This window comes from Bison bison, unplaced genomic scaffold (assembly GCF_000754665.1).
Source record: "Bison bison bison isolate TAMUID 2011002044 unplaced genomic scaffold, Bison_UMD1.0 scf7180017864200, whole genome shotgun sequence".
Taxonomy (NCBI): Eukaryota; Metazoa; Chordata; class Mammalia; order Artiodactyla; family Bovidae; genus Bison; species Bison bison.
This window is the reverse complement of record NW_011494772.1, coordinates 428,980-447,343: the sequence shown is the minus strand read 5'-3', so window position 1 is coordinate 447,343 and position 18,364 is coordinate 428,980. Positions and strand designations below refer to the sequence as shown.

General features: G+C 38.7%; 1 protein-coding gene across 1 annotated transcript in view; it reads right to left on the bottom strand.

The window, feature by feature from the left end:
* GBE1 (glucan (1,4-alpha-), branching enzyme 1) overlaps nucleotides 1–18,364 on the bottom strand; it is a 313,528-nt gene that overhangs the window by 78,378 nt on the left and 216,786 nt on the right. The window contains exons 10-12 of the mRNA XM_010844338.1: nucleotides 17,833–17,931; nucleotides 9,814–9,924; nucleotides 4,829–5,000 (exon numbers count right to left, since the gene is read on the bottom strand). Of these exons, the coding sequence (XP_010842640.1) occupies nucleotides 4,829–5,000; nucleotides 9,814–9,924; nucleotides 17,833–17,931 (382 nt within the window). The remainder of the gene's footprint in view (nucleotides 1–4,828; nucleotides 5,001–9,813; nucleotides 9,925–17,832; nucleotides 17,932–18,364) is intronic.

Below are 18,364 nucleotides of genomic sequence, written 5' to 3'. Positions count from 1 at the left end.
GCCAAAGAATTGATGCTTTTGAACTGTGGTGTTGGAGAAGACTCTGGCGAGTCCCTTGGACTGCAAGGAGATCCAACCAGTCCATTCTGAAGGAGATCAGCCCTGGGATTTCTTTGGAAGGAATGATGCTAAAGCTGAAACTCCAGTACTTTGGTCACCTCATGCGAAGAGTTGACTCATTGGAAAAGACTCTGATGCTGTGAGGGATTGGGGGCAAGAGGAGAAGGGGACGACAGAGGATGAGATGGCTGGATGGCATCACTGACTTGATGGACGTGAGTCTGAGTGAATTCCGTGAGTTGGTGATGGACAGGGAGGCCTGGCCTTCTGCAATTCATGGGATTGCAAAGAGTCGGACAGGACTGAGTGACTGAACTGAACTGAACTAATGATGATATGATGGAATAACAGGAAATATAAACCTATCTATTCATAATTAAAATAACCTAGTAAGCCAAAAAAAAAAGCAAGTATTCCCCTGCTTCAACCAGAGTGGATTTCTTTCTTTCCTTCTTTTTTTTTTTTAGGAAACAGAAGGAGATGACAGAGGACAAAACAGTTGGATGGTATCATTGACTTAGTGGACATGAGTTATGTAAGCTCTGGAGATGGTGAAGGACAGGGAAGCCTGGTGTGCTGCAGGCCACAGGGTCACAAAGAGCTGGACATGACTGAGTGACTCAACAATACAACTTTACATTTATTGTGTTTTAGAGAGAGAGAAAGAATAAATGTTCTGCTTTTAAAAATCTTCAATTAATTTTTATTGGAATGTATTTGATTTATAGCATTATGTTAGTTTCAGTTATACAGCAAAGTGAATCAGTTATACATACATTCACTCTTTTTTAGATTATTTACCCATATAGGCCATTATAGAATATCAAGTAGAGTTCCCTGTGCTATACAGTAGATTCTTATCAGTTTCAAGTCTTATATATAGTAGTGTATATATCAGAGAAGGCGATGGAACCCCATTCCAGTACTCTTGCCTGGAAAATCCCGTGGACTGAGGAGCCTGGTAGGCTGCAGTCCATGGGGTCGCTGAGAGTTGGACACGACTGAGTGACTTACCTTTCACTTTTCACTTTCATGCATTGGAGAAGGAAATGGCAACCCACTCTTCCAGTGGTCTTGCCTGGAGAATCCCAGGGATGGGGGAGCCTAGTGGGCTGCCGTCTATGGGGTCACACAGAGTTGGACACGACTGAGGTGACTTAGCAGCAGCAGCAGCAGCAGCGTGTATATGTCAATATCAATCTCCCAATTTATTCCCCATTCTTAGTTTGTATTTTACATATATGACTCTATTTCTTCTTTGTGAATCAGTTCATTTGTACTAGTTTTTTAGAATCTACAAATAAGAGATATATGATATTTGTGTTTTTCTATATTGACTTATTTCATCAGTATGGTAATCTCTAGGCCCACCTATGTTGCTGCAAATGCCATTATCAGAGTGAAAGAATTTTTTGAAACACAAAATTAGGAGTATATAAGATAAAAACAAACAAAATAAGGTAAATCCACCAAACTGGTATCATTGTGAAAAGTTTACATTGATCTTAATGATTTTTGATAAGCAGAACATATATCTAAATGCCTGACAAATTTAGGTAAACATATTTAAATGAAAAAATACAAAAATGTGTTGTTGCTTACTTCTTTTAATTCATTCTCTCTCTACTAGAGGGAAATAAAAATAAAATTCCAGAAAACTAACAAGTTTTAGACTGCCTAAAACATGAGTAAACAACCAGATTGCTGCTCCTTGGTCTTAAATTTCTTTAACTGATCATTTAAAAACTTATTTCTTCCATGCCACTTGAAAAAAATAACTTTGCTTAAAACTACAAGTGGTGATTGCAACTAATGAACCACTGCTAAAAATATTACAAGGTAATTATATATACATATATACATATATATAAATATACAAAATATCTTTTTTCAGTAAAACACGAAAGCCTTGCGATGTGCTAGATCCTGTGCTAATTTCTACTAGTCTTAAGTGAATAAGACCCAATTTTCATTCCGTTTTAAATTTACCAAGGTAGTCACATATTTAATAATGTTTTAAATATAATTTTTTATGTGCCACAAAAGGTAAGTAATAGGGCAGTATAAAAATGTATAATAGGTAAAACTAGTGAAGTCTGAGGCTTTAGAAAAAGGCTTTCCTAAGGAAACAAGATTTGCAGATGAAGGATTTTGTCAGGTATAGCAGGGGGTGTTTGAGAACGATGAGTCCAAGAGGGGAGACCAGCAAAACATACAGAGCTCAGAGTGGAAGGAGGTTGGTGCATTCAATGAACTGAAAGAAAGTCTACTTGGCTGGAGCAAGGCCATCAGCGGGGAGACCCATGGGAGACCATTCATGCAAGGCCTACGGGTCAGCTGGAGGACATTGCAGGCATTAAAGCCAAGAGGCAGGAGAGTGCCATGATCAGAAAGTGGAAAAAACAATATTTAAAGTCATGAGAGCTCACAGGAAAATACTAAATTTCATAAAATATCAATAATTAGAAACCATAAGGATATTAGAGATTACTGATTTCAAAGTTAGTAGAGAAATGCTAGATTTAGATAAGATATTGAGCCAGAAGGAAGTTTTAAAAAGTGTTCTGTTGGAGTTAAACATTATAAGCTATTTGAAGGACAAATGTAGGAAGAAAACTTCAATATATCTTTGAGTCCTATATCAAAAATAATCTCAAAATTATATTTGATACCACAAATATGGTCAATTTACAGACCTTATAAGAGAGACTGCTGCTAAGTCACTGCAGTCGTGTCCGACTCTGTGCGACCCCATAGACGGCAGCCCACCAGGCTCCCCCATCCCTGGAATTCTCCAGGCAAGAACACTGGAGTGGGTTGCCATTTCCTTCTCCAATGCATGAAAGGGAAAAGTGAAAGTGAAGTCGCTCAGTTGTGTCCGACTCCTAGTGACCCCATGGACTGCAGCCCACCAGTACTCTCCAGGCAAGAGTACTGGAGTGGGTTGCCATTGCCTTCTCTGTATAAGAGACACACTAATAGATAATTATGTTTATTTAGTTGGGTTACTATTGAAAGTTCTATGAGAAGAGTTTCCAAAACAGAAAAGCAGTTCAGTCAGCCCTCAGTTAAATATATACAGTTAAAGTGATATTAATATAAACACTTCAAAGAATTTATGAAATTACTGGAGATTTGTTAAGATCTTAGCTGTCCATGATCCATTTTTACCTTCAGGGAAAATATTAATACCAAGACTCAAGAAATAGTTCTCATTATGAACTTTCTTCAGACATTTTTTATCTGAAAGTTATCAATATTCAATGAACTAGGGACATTAAGTCTCTGTTATCTGCAGATAGTTTTGTTTTACTCAGACTCTATGTTACCTGCTATGGGCTAGGATTGTCTTCATCGAAGGACAGTCTCAGGAAAAAAACTCTATCAGGTACTACAAACCACTGACACTCTCAACTCTTCAGTACAGGCTTCTGAGCTGACAATGCTTACACAACTTCCAGACTAAAGCAGTAAACTACGTCTGGATCAATAGAATTCTCGGATGCAGTGGGCTTCAAGAATTAATGACAGGAACAATGGCATGAACTCAGAGGTCATCACTGATTTTGTTTCTCTACTAGGAAAGACTGTACTTGTGAATGATGTTCACTGTGTCTGGGAGGACCAGCTGCCTTTAAGGAACTGAGGCTGATTTTCCTTATGAACACAATGCCTGCAAAGTCCACCCAGAAAGCCCAGGTTGGTGCCTGCAAGACAAAGTGCAATCTCAAGGTCACGAGGGTCACTTCCTGACAGGTTGAGAGGAGAAGGATGCACTGAAAGGTACAGGTTGTACAGGGAAAATCTGGTATGTGCTTTATTGGATTTAGCTTCCTAGTCTCAAGACAGCAAATGATAGAGACTTTTATAAGTCTGATCAGAAATTTTTTAAATAAAAACTTCCAGGTAGAAATGAATTAATCCGAAGTGATTCCTGGGTTGGGAAGAGCCCCTTGAGAAGGGAATGGCTACCCACTCTAATATTCTGGCCTGGAGAATTCCATGGACTGTATAGTCCATGGTGTCACAAAGAGTCAGACACAATTGAGTGACTTTCACTTTTCACTTTCTAAGGCTTTTATTATAGAAAATTAAGTCAGGCTGCCATTCCCCCATCTTTCCAGTTCTCTCTACCCTAAAAACTGGTAAAATTTCCTAAAACTCAAATGGTTTTGGTTGACCAAATAGAACAGAAAACAGTGCTGGTTGATTGTATATTTTATAATTCAAGATCCTTCAGACAGAAATGACTTTTGAATAGTCATGTTTCCTATTTTTTTTTAAATAAGTATCTTTTTTGTCCATCACAATACCTTGGGCCTTGGTTTCCACATTTATAATACAAATGTACTGGTGTACAGTTACCTCAAAGAAGACCAATAATATTAGCTCAGTATGTTGTTATGACATGACAATTATATCCTTCTATGTTCAATGTGCAAACACTACGATAATGAAATAAATCAGAATGATTAAATTCAGAATAACAATTCTATGTTTAAAAAAATTTTCACCCCACTTATTGACAACAGTATTAAATAAGATACCAGCCATTAGGTTAATTTTGCATCATATATTAGTATAACAATAATCTTAAAGTAATTTAATTTTTACAGTTTACACATGACAGTGTTTTACGGAAATAAAATTATAATATTCTATTTTAAACCTGAACAGCTACAGCACAATATCCTACATGACTTGTGTCATATATAATATTGGTTAACATTTTAAACACAGATTGGATATAAGTTCAATTCATACTTACCCATGAAATTGAGATACCCCTCTCCACCGAGTGCGTGAGTAATGAGTCGAATCATCTTGTGAAGCTGTATTCCACGATCAATAACGGGAGTAAATGGGGTCAGAACACTCATGTTGGTATACATTTCAGCATCCATCAACCAAAATGCCAACGTCTTATCCCCAACAAGTGCCTAATAAAATAAAAGTCATTGATGTAAATGCAAAGAATAAATACTAGGGAGTTGTCATTTATGCTAGAGTAACACGTGATTTCACAAAAACAGTACAGGAGAAGTGTGTGAATTAGTATTAATTCCATGTATTTCCCAATAGTCACTATCTGGCACCCCACTCCAGTACTCTTGCCTGGAAAATCCCATGGACGGAGGAGCCTGGTGGGCTGCAGTCCATGGGGTCGCTAAGAGTCTGACACGACTGAACGACTTCACTTTCACTTTCCACTTTCATGCATTGGAGAAGGAAATGGCAACCCACTCCAGTGTTCTTGCCTGGAGAGTCCCAGGGACGGAGGAGCCTGGTGGGCTGCAGTCCATGAGTCGCACAGAGTCGGACACAACTGAGGCGACTTAGTAGCAGTAGCAGCAGCAGCACTTATGTACATAAAACATGTACATAAATATATTACAATGGACCTTTTTTCCTTTTAGGAGCAAACTGACAACTTTTTCTTAAAATGTAGAACTTGCTTTCTTATTATATTTGAAATCTAATCTAGAACGAGTTTGTTTTATATGAAAATATAATAGTTGACAAATGGGGCAGGTAACTTGGAAACACCCTGAGCAGCAGAAAAGGTCTCTTAATTGGAATGATTTATGGTTAAAAGTAGCTAACTAATGCCAAGGATTATTTATCGACAGGAAGAATATATAGAGAAACACAGAGCTTAAACCATAATCTCCTCACCCTATAACTGTACAATTATTTTCATTTTTAGAAAAATATTTTTCTTTATAAACCTATTTTAAAGTTTAAACTATTTTCATATATTCATATTTGTAATTTTTATTAGGTTTAAAATTCAGTGTATGTTTGCTTTTAGGAAGAATTAGGTAACTTACATCTTTTTGTATATTCCTGACAATTTTTAATACAAGGTGGAATTACATGGATGTTTAAAGTATGAAATAAGTCTTCCATACTGTTTCTGTACATCTTGGAAGAAAAATTATGAAATTAATCTATCAGATTCATCTTTAATTTGTTTATTTTACTCATTTCTTTATTCTTTTATTCATTCATATAAAATAAACATAAATTGGGAACCCAAATGTGCTACAGTTGGCTAGAAGCTTGCAATGTATTTTAATTTTCATGTTGTTATATACTTGACACACAAAATAATGTGGAAAATTTTTTAAAGAGATGGTAATAACAGATCACCTGACCTGCCTCCTGAAAAATGTGTATGCAGACAAAGAAGCAACAGTTAGAACTGGACATGGAACAAAAGACTGGTTCCAAATTGGGAAAGGAGTGCATGAAAGCTGTATATTGTCACCTTGCTTGTTTAACTTCTATGCAGAGTACATCATGAGAAACGCTGGACTGGAAGAAGCACAAGCTGGGATCAAGATTGTTGGGAGAAATATTAATAACCTCAGGTATACAGGTGACACCACCCTTATGGAAGAAAGCGAAGAAGAACTAAAGAGCCTCTTGATGAAAGTGAAAGAGGAGAGTGAAAAAGCTGGCTTAAAACTCAACTATCAGGAAACTAAGATCATGGCATCCGGTCCTATCACTTCATGGCAAATAGACGGGGAAACAGTGGAAACGACAAGAGACTTTATTTTTTGGGGCTCCAAAATCACTGCAGATGGTGACTGCAGCCATGAAATTAAAAGTCACTTACCTTGAAAGGAAAGTTATGACCAACCTAGACAGCATATTAAAAAGCAGAGACATTACTTTGTCAACAAAGGTCCATCATCTAGTCAAAGCTATGGTTCTTCCATAGTCATGAATGGAAGTGATAGTTCGACATAAATGGAAAAGATAGTTGGAAGACAGCTGAACACTGAAGAATTGATGCTTTTGTTTTTTTTTTTTTTAAACTTTACATAATTGTATTAGTTTTGCCAAATATCAAAATGAATCTGCCACAGGTATACATGTGTTCCCCATCCTGAACCCTCCTCCCTCCCCATACCATCCCTCTGGGTCGTCCCAGTGCTCTTGAATTGTGGTGTTGGAGAAGACTTTTGAGAGTCCCTTGGACTGCAAGGAGATCCAACCAGTAAATCCTAAAAGAAATCAGTTCTGAATATTCATTGGAAGGACTGATGCTGAAGCTGAAACTCCAAACTTTGGCTACCTGATGTGAAGAACTGACTCATTGGAAAATACCCTGATGCTGGGAGGGATTGGGGGCAGGAGGAGAAGGGGACGACAGAGAATGAGATGGTTGGATGGCATCAACGACTCAATGGACATGAGTTTGAGTAATCTCCAGGAATTGGTGATGGACGGGGAAGCCTGTCTACTGCCATCCATGGAGTTGCAAACAGTCGGACATGACTGAGAGACTGAAATGAACTGAATATTCTTGACAAGGGATTTACTTATCCTTAAATTAATATTCAGTCAGTTCAGTTCAGTTCAGTTCAGTCGCACAGTCGTGTCCAACTCTTTGCGACGCCATGAACTGCAGCACGCCAGGCCTCCCTGTCCATCACAAACTCCCGGAGTTCACTCAGACTCACATCGTTCAAGTCAGTAATGCCATCCAGCCATCTCATCCTCTGTCGTCCCCTTCTCCTCCTGCCCCCAATCCCTCCCAGCATCAGAGTCTTTTCCAATGAGTCAACTCTTCGCATGAGGTGGCCAAAGTACTGGAGTTTCAGCTTCAGCATCATTCCCTCCAAAGAAATCCCAGGGCTGATCTCCTTTAGAATGGACTGGTTGGATCTCCTTGCAGTCCAAGGGACTCTCAAGAGTCTTCTCCAACACCACAGTTCAAAAGCATCAATTCTTCAGCGCTCAGCCTTCTTCACAGTCCAACTCTCACATCCATACATGACCACAGGAAAAATCATAGTATTCATTTCTTATTTTGTTACATTTTGGTTCTGTTTTTTTCATTGATATTTATTTGATTTGTTCCACAGCCAATTTAAAAGAAAGTACTGCCCGAATTAGGAAGATATAAAACTTCATATGTCTACTTCATGAATGAGTAAAGTTTCTATACAGGCCAACAGTACATGGTTTAGGCAGTGGGCTATTTTCTCAGTCTCAACTACTTAAATCTGCCATTAAGACTCAAAAACAGCCATAGACAATAGATAATTGAATGAGTATGCCTGTGTTCCAATTACCTTTATAAAAACAAGCAGCAGGCAGAATTTGGCTCATGGGCCTTGATAGCTGATCTCTGGTCTACTTATACTTTCTTAATAGTAAGAGGAGACGTCTGAAAAACTAGTTTCCAACTTAAATTGTTAATTTCTGTTGAAATAACATAGGAACTTATTGTTTAATTTCAATTTTCTTAACTCATATACTGCAAATAATTTCAAAAGGTTTACTGTCTTTTTAAAGTATAAAGACTTCAATTTATATTGTTTATGGGGACAATCCACATGCTTTCAATAACTAAATGGCCTTCTCTATTTGAGTGACTACTAGGAGAAGTCATAGTACTAAGGCTGCAAATACAAATGGAAACAAATATTCTGCTTAAAATGTGATGAGAACATGAAGAATTGGGAAACCACTTTTTCCCCTATACACCTGGATGAAAGCTTCAGGAAACACACATGAGTCAGAGCATTAGTTCTTTATAGTAGCTTCCCAGGTGAAGTATGCATTTGCATGTGTGTGGGGAAAGTATAAGATTGGGACAAGGCTGACCTATTTATGGGAGAAGGCAATGGCACCCCACTGCAGTACTTTTGCCTGGAAAATCCCATGGATGGAGGAGCCTGGTAGGGTGAAGTCCATGGGATCACTAAGAGTCGGACACAACTGAGCAACTTCACTTTCACTTTTCACTTTCATGCATTGGAGAAGGAAATGGCAACCCACTCCAGTGTTCTTGCCTGGAGAATCCCAGGGACAGGAGAGCCTGGTGGGCTGCCGTCTATGGGGTCACACAGAGTTGGACATGACTGAAGCAACTTAGCAGCAGCAGCAGACCTATTTATGAATGGGTGAAAGTTTTACAGTATTGAAGAACAGAACACTTGGAGGATTGAACCGAGAATAGACTTTGGCATGAGCCAAGATATGACAGGTTGTGTGTGAGAAACTTTAACCAAAAGATCTGGGTTAACAAAATTAGCTTTGCCCTTTGGAAAATATCTCAGGCTACATTATAGACGATGGACTAAAACAGAGGGACAGAGATCAGGGTGATCAATCAGCAAAAGATTTAGTGACTGAGGGGGGAAAATGATGAAAGCAAGTGAAAAGCCATAAAAGAAAATCTTTAGAAGGAAACATAAAATGGAAAGGAAATTAAAATTAACCTGGATTAGCACCAACATTCTTCTTGTGACAACAAAGGAAAACTTGTAAGATAGCACTTGCAACTGTCATTCACAGTCGTTTAATTACAGTTTGGCAGGGTAAAAGTAGTATTGCATTTTGAAGCTGAAATTTATGGATCTACAAAGTAATTTTTTTAATGTTTTTCTTTTTTAAAGGTTTTTTGATTTAAAATGTCTACTGAATTTGTTACAATACTGCTTCTGTTTTATGTTTGGGGCTTTTTGACTGTGAGATGCATGGGATCTTAGCTCCCTGACAAGGGATCGAACCTGGACCTTCTGCACTGGAAGGCAAACTCTTAACTACGGGACCACCATGGAAGTCCCTGAAACTTTTTTCAAGTAAGAGTAGCTGTCACATAAAACAGACATATAACACATTGCATTAACTGTATTGAACTATAGAAATTTGTATTGAAATATGCTTATTTTAGATACGTTAACACATACAGGCACAGAGAGAGAACGGTTTACACACATACTTATTTACCTGATCATGGCTCTCTGCGTAGGCAATGCACTTTTCAAGGTAGCGTCGGTTTGTGAGTGTATACACTATATTGCCCATGTTCCAATCTTCATCTTTATATTCTTTCAGTAACTAAATGCAAGACAGGAAATAATTTCAATACATCATTACTATTCTTACTTTATAACCCAAACTTAGGGTATATATCATATCAATCCAAATTATGACACAGATACAAGCACACCTACAGAACAAAAATAGCTTTGTTGAACTTTTACTGAAATCACAGCTTTTGTACAGACTATCCAAATGACAGTGGTGTTGTGTGTGGGTGTGCATGTGCTCACTTTTGTGCAGATGATTTGGTCACTGCACTGTAGGATTTTGGCAACTTTTTTCTTTTTCTGTAACAGCTGCTACTTCTTGATTAATGACTACAGTAAAGTGTTGTGCAGTAGATCTTTCAATAACTTCCACAAGGTACAGATATACTTGCTACCATTTAGCTTGGAATGAAAAAAAAAAAAAGTTAGCAAGAAGAGTGTCTTGTTCCTTTCTTAAAATAAATGAAAACAACTATTATTTCAATGTATAAAAGCTGATTATCATGAAATAAATATCATCCTGAGGCAGGAGATAGATGGGCTCCAGGTTAGATATCTACAGCTGACCTTCTGTTTGCATTTCATGAGGCAGGAAGAAGTGGGCTTCCCACAGAATACCTATAACCAGCCTTCTGTTGGTGTTTTCTGAGATAAGAGATGGGTGGGCTCCAGTTAAGGCATTTACAATCAGCCTCCTGTTTGCCCTCCAAAATGGAAGTAACAACAGACACAGGGTAAATAGCCAGTCTTTGTCTCTTGGAAACACCTAAAGGTAAGAGTCATGGCATGGCCTCTTTACCTCACTGCTCTTCACCACACCCTTCTCTCTGAGTGTGCATTTCTGCTTTGCTTCCATCTTAACTAAATCAACCATTTCTCTGTGTGCTTTCCCACTTGTTGTTATGCTATGCCTCTAATAATAAACTTTGTACCTGCATTTACGGTTTCTGCCTCCGTGATAAATGCATTTTTCACTGAGGTCAAAGATCCAGGGAAAAATAGCTTCCAGCCTCTAGCCCTGGCTGGTCGGGTGGCTAGGATTCTTGATTCTCATCCAGGCTACCCAGGTTCAATTTCTGGGCAGGGAATTAAGATCTCACTTCCCGCCACCATTCACTGCTGCCTCTCCGAGATAAGTCAACAGTGCGCACATTTTTGTCTCCACTTGGGTTGTTACTCAGTCTCCAGTGTGGCTTCTGTACCTCTCAAACCTCTTCAGTGCAAATGAACTTGTAGAAATTTCAGATTATGATTGCGTCCTAAGTCCTTTCTTAGGCAAACGCTTGCTGTACAAGAAAAGAATGCTGTCCCTACCCCTTTCCATGAAATGCTTTCCTCCTTAGGCTGCCATTGTGAAACTCTGCATTGTTTTGCTTTGTTTTGTTTTCTCACCACTCAGACATCCAGCAAAATCCCTTTCTCTGACTATCCTATGAAAGCTGCTGCTCCACAGAATTAACAGCCTAAAAAGAGACTATTCTTTCACTCAACACAATCTTTCTAAAGGGGGCTCATTTCTCTGTCCTGCACACTGACAGGCAGAATTCTAAAATGGTTCCTATGATTCCCACTCCCTCTGATTCACCTCTTTGTATAATCCTTTACCTGGAGGGTGGGAGGGAACTTTGAATACAACAGATGTCCTTCGAAGAAAGGGTGAGATAATAACAGAAATGTTTTAAATTGCTAAGTTTGTGGTAGTTGGTTATACAGCAATAGGAAATTAATGCAGATTTTGGTACACGAAATAGAGTTCCAGCCTGTTTGTATCTTCCTTTGCTTTTTTTTTTAAATTTTGCTCAATGGAATTCAGAGGTGCTTAGCCATCCCCCGTCAGAGAAGGCAATGGCAACCCACTCTAGTACTCTTGCCTGGAAAATCCCATGGGCGGAGCAGCCTGGTAGGCTGCAGTCCATGGTGTCCCAAGAGTCAGACACGACTGAGCGACTTCACTTTCACTTTTCACTTTCATGCACTGGAGAAGGAAATGGCAACCCACTCCAGTGTTCTTGCCTGGAAAATCCCAGGGACGGGGTAGCCTGGTGGGCTGCCGTCTAGGGGGTCGCACAGAGTACACATGACTTAGCAGAAGCAGCAGCAGCAGCTGCTGCCATCCCCCATAACTGCAGTGTGAATCACCGGGCACCAGAGGGCAGACTGTATTAGGCAGAATAATGCCCGCCCACAGGTGTTCACAGGAGAAGGCAGTGGCACCCACTCCAGTACTCTTGCCTGGAAAATCCCATGGATGGAGGAGCCTGATAGGCTGCAGTCCACGGGGTTGCTAAGAGTTGGACCTGACTGAGCGACTTCACTTTCACTTTTCACTTTCATGCACTGGAGAAGGAAATGGCAGGGACGGGGGAGCCTGGTGGGCTGCAGCAGCAACAGCAGCACAGGTGTTCACATCCTAATACCCAGAGTCTGTGAATATGTCACCTTACATGGCAAGAAGGACTTCAGAGATCTGCTGAAGTTAAGGACATTGAGAGGGGGAGATTATCCTGGATCACCCGGATGTTGCTGCTACTGCTAAATCATGTCAGTCATGTCCGACTCTGTGGGACCTCATAGACAGCAACCCACCAGGCTCCTCTGTCTCTGGGATTTTCCAGGCAAGAATACTGGAGTGGGTTGCCATTTCCCTCTCCAATGCATGCATGCTAAGTCGCTTCAGTCTTTGTGTCCGACTCTGTGCAACTCCATGGACAGCAGCCCACTAGGCTCCCCTGTCCACAGGATTCTCCAGGCAAGAATACTGGAGTGGGTTGCCATTTGCCTTCTCTGGATTACCTGGATGGGCCCAATGTAATTACAGGGATCTTTCTTAAAAGGTGCTTGGGTTGTCAGAGTAAGACAGAGATTTGAAGATGCTACCCAGCTGGCTTTGAAGATAGGGGGAGGGCTCATGAACTAAAGAATACAGGTGGGTTTTAGAAGATAGAAAAGTCAAAGAAATAGAACCTCCAGAAGGAATGCAGCCTTACCAAGCCTTGATTTTTAGTCTAGGAAGATCATTTCAGATTTGTGAACATATGACAGTAGATCTGTATTATTTTAAGACACTTTGTATTATTTAGATTCAGTGTAGTATTTGTATATGTCTATTCACAATCCATGCTGCTGCTGCTGCTGCTAAGTTGCTTCAGTCGTGTCCGACTCTGTGCGGCCCCGTAGACGGCAGCCCACCAGGCTCCCCCGTCCCCGGGATTCTCCAGGCAAGAGCACTGGAGTGGGTTGCCATTTCCTTTTCCAATGCATGAAAGTGAAAAGTGAAAGTCAAGTCGCTCAGTTGTGTCTGACTCTTCTCGACCCCATGGACTGCAGCCCACCAGGCTCCTCCATCCATGGGATTTTCCAGGCAAGAGTACTGGAGTGGGGTGCTATTGCCATAAACCTATACAAATATGCCCAGTTAAGTTTGACTGTTGTGTTAAAAGAATTCAATGGAAGCAGGTTAGACTTTTCAACAAATCATGCGGGAAGTGATAGACATCTTTAGACAAAAAAAAAAAAAACCTTAGACACTGATTGCACAAAAAGTAACTTAAATGGACTATGGACTTAAACATAAAATTATAAATGTTTAATAGAAAATATAGGAGAATCAAAGAATTCTTAGATTTGTCACCAAAAGAGATCTCTAAAAGGGGAAAAAAATAAAAAAAGATAAACTGGCCTTCATTAAATTTAAAGAAAACAAAGAACTTTAGCTCTGTGGAAGTCCACATGTAGAGGATGAAAACACAAGCAAAGACTGGTATAAATATATTTGTCAACCACATACCACCCCACAAAAGGGTTGAATCTAAACTATATAAAGAACTCTCAAAACTCCACAGTAAATGAATGATCCAATTAGAAAATGGTCAAAAGACATGAACAGACATTTCACTGAAGAAGATATAAAGATGGCAAATAAGCACAAGAAAACAAGTTCTTCATCATATGCCATTAAGAAAATGCAAACTAAACCCACAGCGAGATATTTCTGCACAACTGACAGAATGACTAATATGAAAAATAGCAACAATAACAAATGCACTGTTCAAGAACGTACAGAAACTGGATCTCTCCAAAGTTGCTTGTGGTAATACAAAATGGTACAACTACTCAGAAAAATAGTTTGAAAGCCTCTGACTGTGTGGATCACAATAAACTGTGGAAAATTCTTCAAGAGATGGGAATACCAGACCACCTGACCTGCCTCGTGATATATCTGCATGCAGATCAAACAGCAACAGTTAGAGCCAGACATGGAACAACAGACTGGTTCCAAATTGGGAAAGGAGTAAGTATGTCAAGGCTGTATATTGTCACCCATATGCAAAGTATTTAACTCATATGCAAAGTACATCATACGAAATGCCAGGCTGGATGAAGCACAAGCTGGAATCAAGATTGCTGGGAGAAATATCAACAACCTCAGATATACAGATGATACCACTTTAATGGCAGAAAGCAAAGAGGAGCTAAAGAGCCTCTTGATGAAAGTGAAAGAGGAGAGTGAAAAAGCTGGCTTAAAACTCAATATTCAGAAAACTATGATCACGACATCTGGTTCCACCACTTCATGGCAAATATTTGAGGAAAAAGTGGGAACAGTGAGAGAGTTTATTATCTTCAGCTCCAAAGTCACTGCTGAAAGTACTGCAGCTATGAAATTAAAAGATGCATGCTTCTTGGAAGAAAAGCTATGACAAACCTAGACAGCATATAAAAAAGCAAAGATACCACTTTGCAGACAAAGTATGGTTAAAGGTATGGTTTTGCCAGTGGTCATTTACTTATATGAGAGTTGGAGGATAGAGAAGGCTGAGTGCTGAAGAACTGATACTTTTGAAATGTGGTGCTGGGGAAGACTCTTGAGAGTCCCTTGGACAGCAAGGAGGTCAAGCCAGTCAGTCCTATAGGAAATCAACTCTGAATATTCATTGGAATGACTGATACTGAAACTGAAGCTCCAATACTCAGGCCACCTGATGCAAAGTGCTGACTCACTGGAAAAGGCCCTGATGTTGGGAAAGATTGAAGGAGAGGAGAAGAGGTGATGAAGGAAGGATGAGATGGTTGGAAGGCATCACCGACTCAATGGACATGAGTTTGAGCAAACTCCGGGAGATAGTGAAGGACAGGGAAGCCTTGGCATGTTGCAGTCCATGGGGTTGCAGTTGGACACGACTTAGTGACTGAACAACAATAACAACAACATCCAACCAGTATAAAACCCAGTACTTTTGGACGTTTACCATAGAGTAATGAAAATTTATGTTCATACAAAAATCTGTACACAAATGTTTATAGCAGCTCTCTTTATAGCAGCCAAAACCTAGAAACAGTCGAGATATCTTTTACTGGAAAAATAGTTAAACAAACTGTGATACAACCATGCCATGAGATAGCATTCAACAAAAAGAAAGGGAAACAGTGAAGTAGCATCACAGATGTAGAAAACAAACTTATGGCTCCCAGCGGGTAAAGAGGGGGAAGGATAAATTGGGAGACTGGGATTGACATATACATACTATTATGTATAAAATGGGGCTTCCCAAATGGCTCAGTGGATAAAGAATCCATGTGCAATGCAGGAGACGCAGGAGACAGGGGTTCAATCCCTGATTCAGGAAGATTCCCCATGGAGGATCCCACTCCAGTATTCTTGCCTGGAGAATCTTATGCACAGAGGAGGCTGGCAGGCTACATATAGTCCATAGGGTTGCAAAGAGTCAGACATCACTGAAATGACTAATCACATTTATATATAATAGATCATTCATAAGAACATACTATATAGCACAGGAAATTCTACTCAAAAATCTATAATGGCCTATATGTTTAACTGATTTACTTTGCTCTACACCTAAAACTAACATTACATTGTTAAGCAACTATACTCCAATAAAAATTTAAAAAAAAATCTTGAAAAGAAATATACTACTGATACAGCCAACAACCCACATGAAATTCCCAGAGAATTTGACTAAGTGAAAAATGATAAGCCCAAAAGGTTGCACACTGTATTATTCCATTTATATAACATTTTTAAAATGAAAAAATTATAGAAATGGAGATCAGATTAGTTGTGGCCAAAGGTTCAGGAGTGATTTGGGGAAGAAAGGAGTAGGTGTGGCTCTAAAGGCAACATTTGGGAAACTCGTGGTAATGTTCCATATCTTGATTATGTCCATGTCACTATCCTGATTGTGATATTATACTATAGCTTTGCAAAATGTTATGGTGGTAGTTTAATAGCTAAGTTGTGTCTGACACTTGCAAACCCATGGATTGTATCCTGTCAGGCTCCTCTGTCCATGGGGTTATCCCAGCAAGAATACTGGAATAGGTTGCCACTTCCTTCTCCAGGGGGTCTTCCTGACCAAGGGATTGAACCTGTATCTCTGGTGTCTTCTGTGATGGCAGACAAATTCTTTACCAATTTACCACCTGTTTAACTCCACAGAAATCCAAACGGAGAACAATACATTTTTTTTCTTCTATTTGTATAATGTACTGCCTAGTACAGTATCTTGAGTATACAAAGTACTAAAGTGTTTAGTAAGTTAAATATTAAAAACAAAAAAAAAGAAAAGAAAACTGCCATTATTACTCAGAGGAGGAAATAGCCTGCTCTGAGCTATGATTGATTGAAATAATTATAGGTTGATGTACACCTTTAAATATCCTTGAATCTGCTGAAAGCCTGATGAAGGCTTTTCAGTAGGATGTTAAAAAAGCAAGATTTGGCACTTGCAAGGGGGAAAACACCTTTGTGGAAGATTAGAAATCGTAAAAGACGGTGGGTGGACAAAGAGCCTAAACCAAGGTAAGAAACTTGAAGATCACAACATTCTTTTTTTTTTAATAACAAATACAAAGCAACTTTCCCAGCTAGTAAAGTCTCTTTGGTTTCTAACTCTGATCAGATTTGTAAAACACTTATTTTTTTGACCTGACAATGATTAAGAAATTGATAGATGGAAAAGCAGAAGTTGTGCTGGTAGAGTTTTAATGTCACAGTTGTGCACTGCCCAAATTGCCTGTGGACACAGAAGAGACATGAGATGATTACAATAACCACTTCCTTCAGAATAGGCTTCATGGTTTTTCTATTCAAAGTTAAGCTCTTCTGCCACTGTGATATCATGGCACCAGTTCATGTCTGTACTAAAGGGCTTTATCAGAGAGCAATGATTATTTGATACATATCTGACTTCTTATAAATACTCAGCCTGTGACTCAGACTTTGCCACTCAAGAGTGTTTTATATCAAATCTAAGTCTTATTTTAGGTTATCTAAAGATAATCTTATCTAAAGATCACTTATGGCTATAACAACTTTGGTCATTTAGACAAAAATAAATGAAACAAAATATAATCCAAGCTACTTGAATTGTTATTAAATTTAATAAAAGTATATTAGAAATTATATGCAAGGTGTCATATACAATTATTCATTCCTAGTACCAGACACATGGTAAGGACTTTTAAATACCCAATGAAGGAATGGATAAATCCACATCTGTTGAGTAAAAAACCATACTAAGAAATAAGTACTGGGAATTAAGGAGTGAATTCTACATTAATTGATGATTTGCAGGCAGAAACGGATGCTTTGATGAAGTTTAATGTGTTTTAAATATAGAACGCCAGAGTTTCATATAATTGCACTGATAATGCAAAATTCCATTTACATAGCTAACATTATATCAATCATATCTTCCCCATGCCTGCATAATGCAAGTGTGAATACTTTAAATTAGAACTTTTAGAAGTTTGAGAGGCATCTTATTAAATGGCACAAGAATCAACACACTAATGAGAGAATTTAATACTTCAGTTAAAATATCACAACTAAGAAATAAATCAAAGAAATAATAAATACACCAACATAAGACATAGTATCCACAGGGAAAAAAATATTTACATTAAACCTTACCTGGATCCATTTATCTGGAATTGCCATAGCCAATCGATAGTCAAAACCACCCCCTCCCTGGGAAATTGGAGAACACAGAGCTGGCATTCCGGATACATCCTAAAATAAAGAGCATCAGCATTATCACTTCATATTGATCAAATTTTTACCAAATATTCTTGTGACAGTAAATCCAGGCCAATAAATACAAATAATAAATGGGGGTATATACTCTTGGAGTATTTTGGTAGCATATTGTAAAAGTAGATAGCATTGTGATAGCATATCTCATTTCCCAATAAGATTTTGTGTCGTGCTTTTCATTGCAGGACAACTTTTTATCTCTTTTCCTTAGTTGCACATGGAGAACACAAATTAGTAAAAGTGTTATTGCTGAAACACAGTTTCTTACACTAATTTTTGAATACGTATTAGCTACTGCTTTCATCAATCATAAAAATACATGTGCTGTATATCTGTTATTCTTCTGTGTATACAGCAGTGGCAGAGAATGTATTTTGTGAGCACTTAGCTTCTGATGAAATAGAAATAG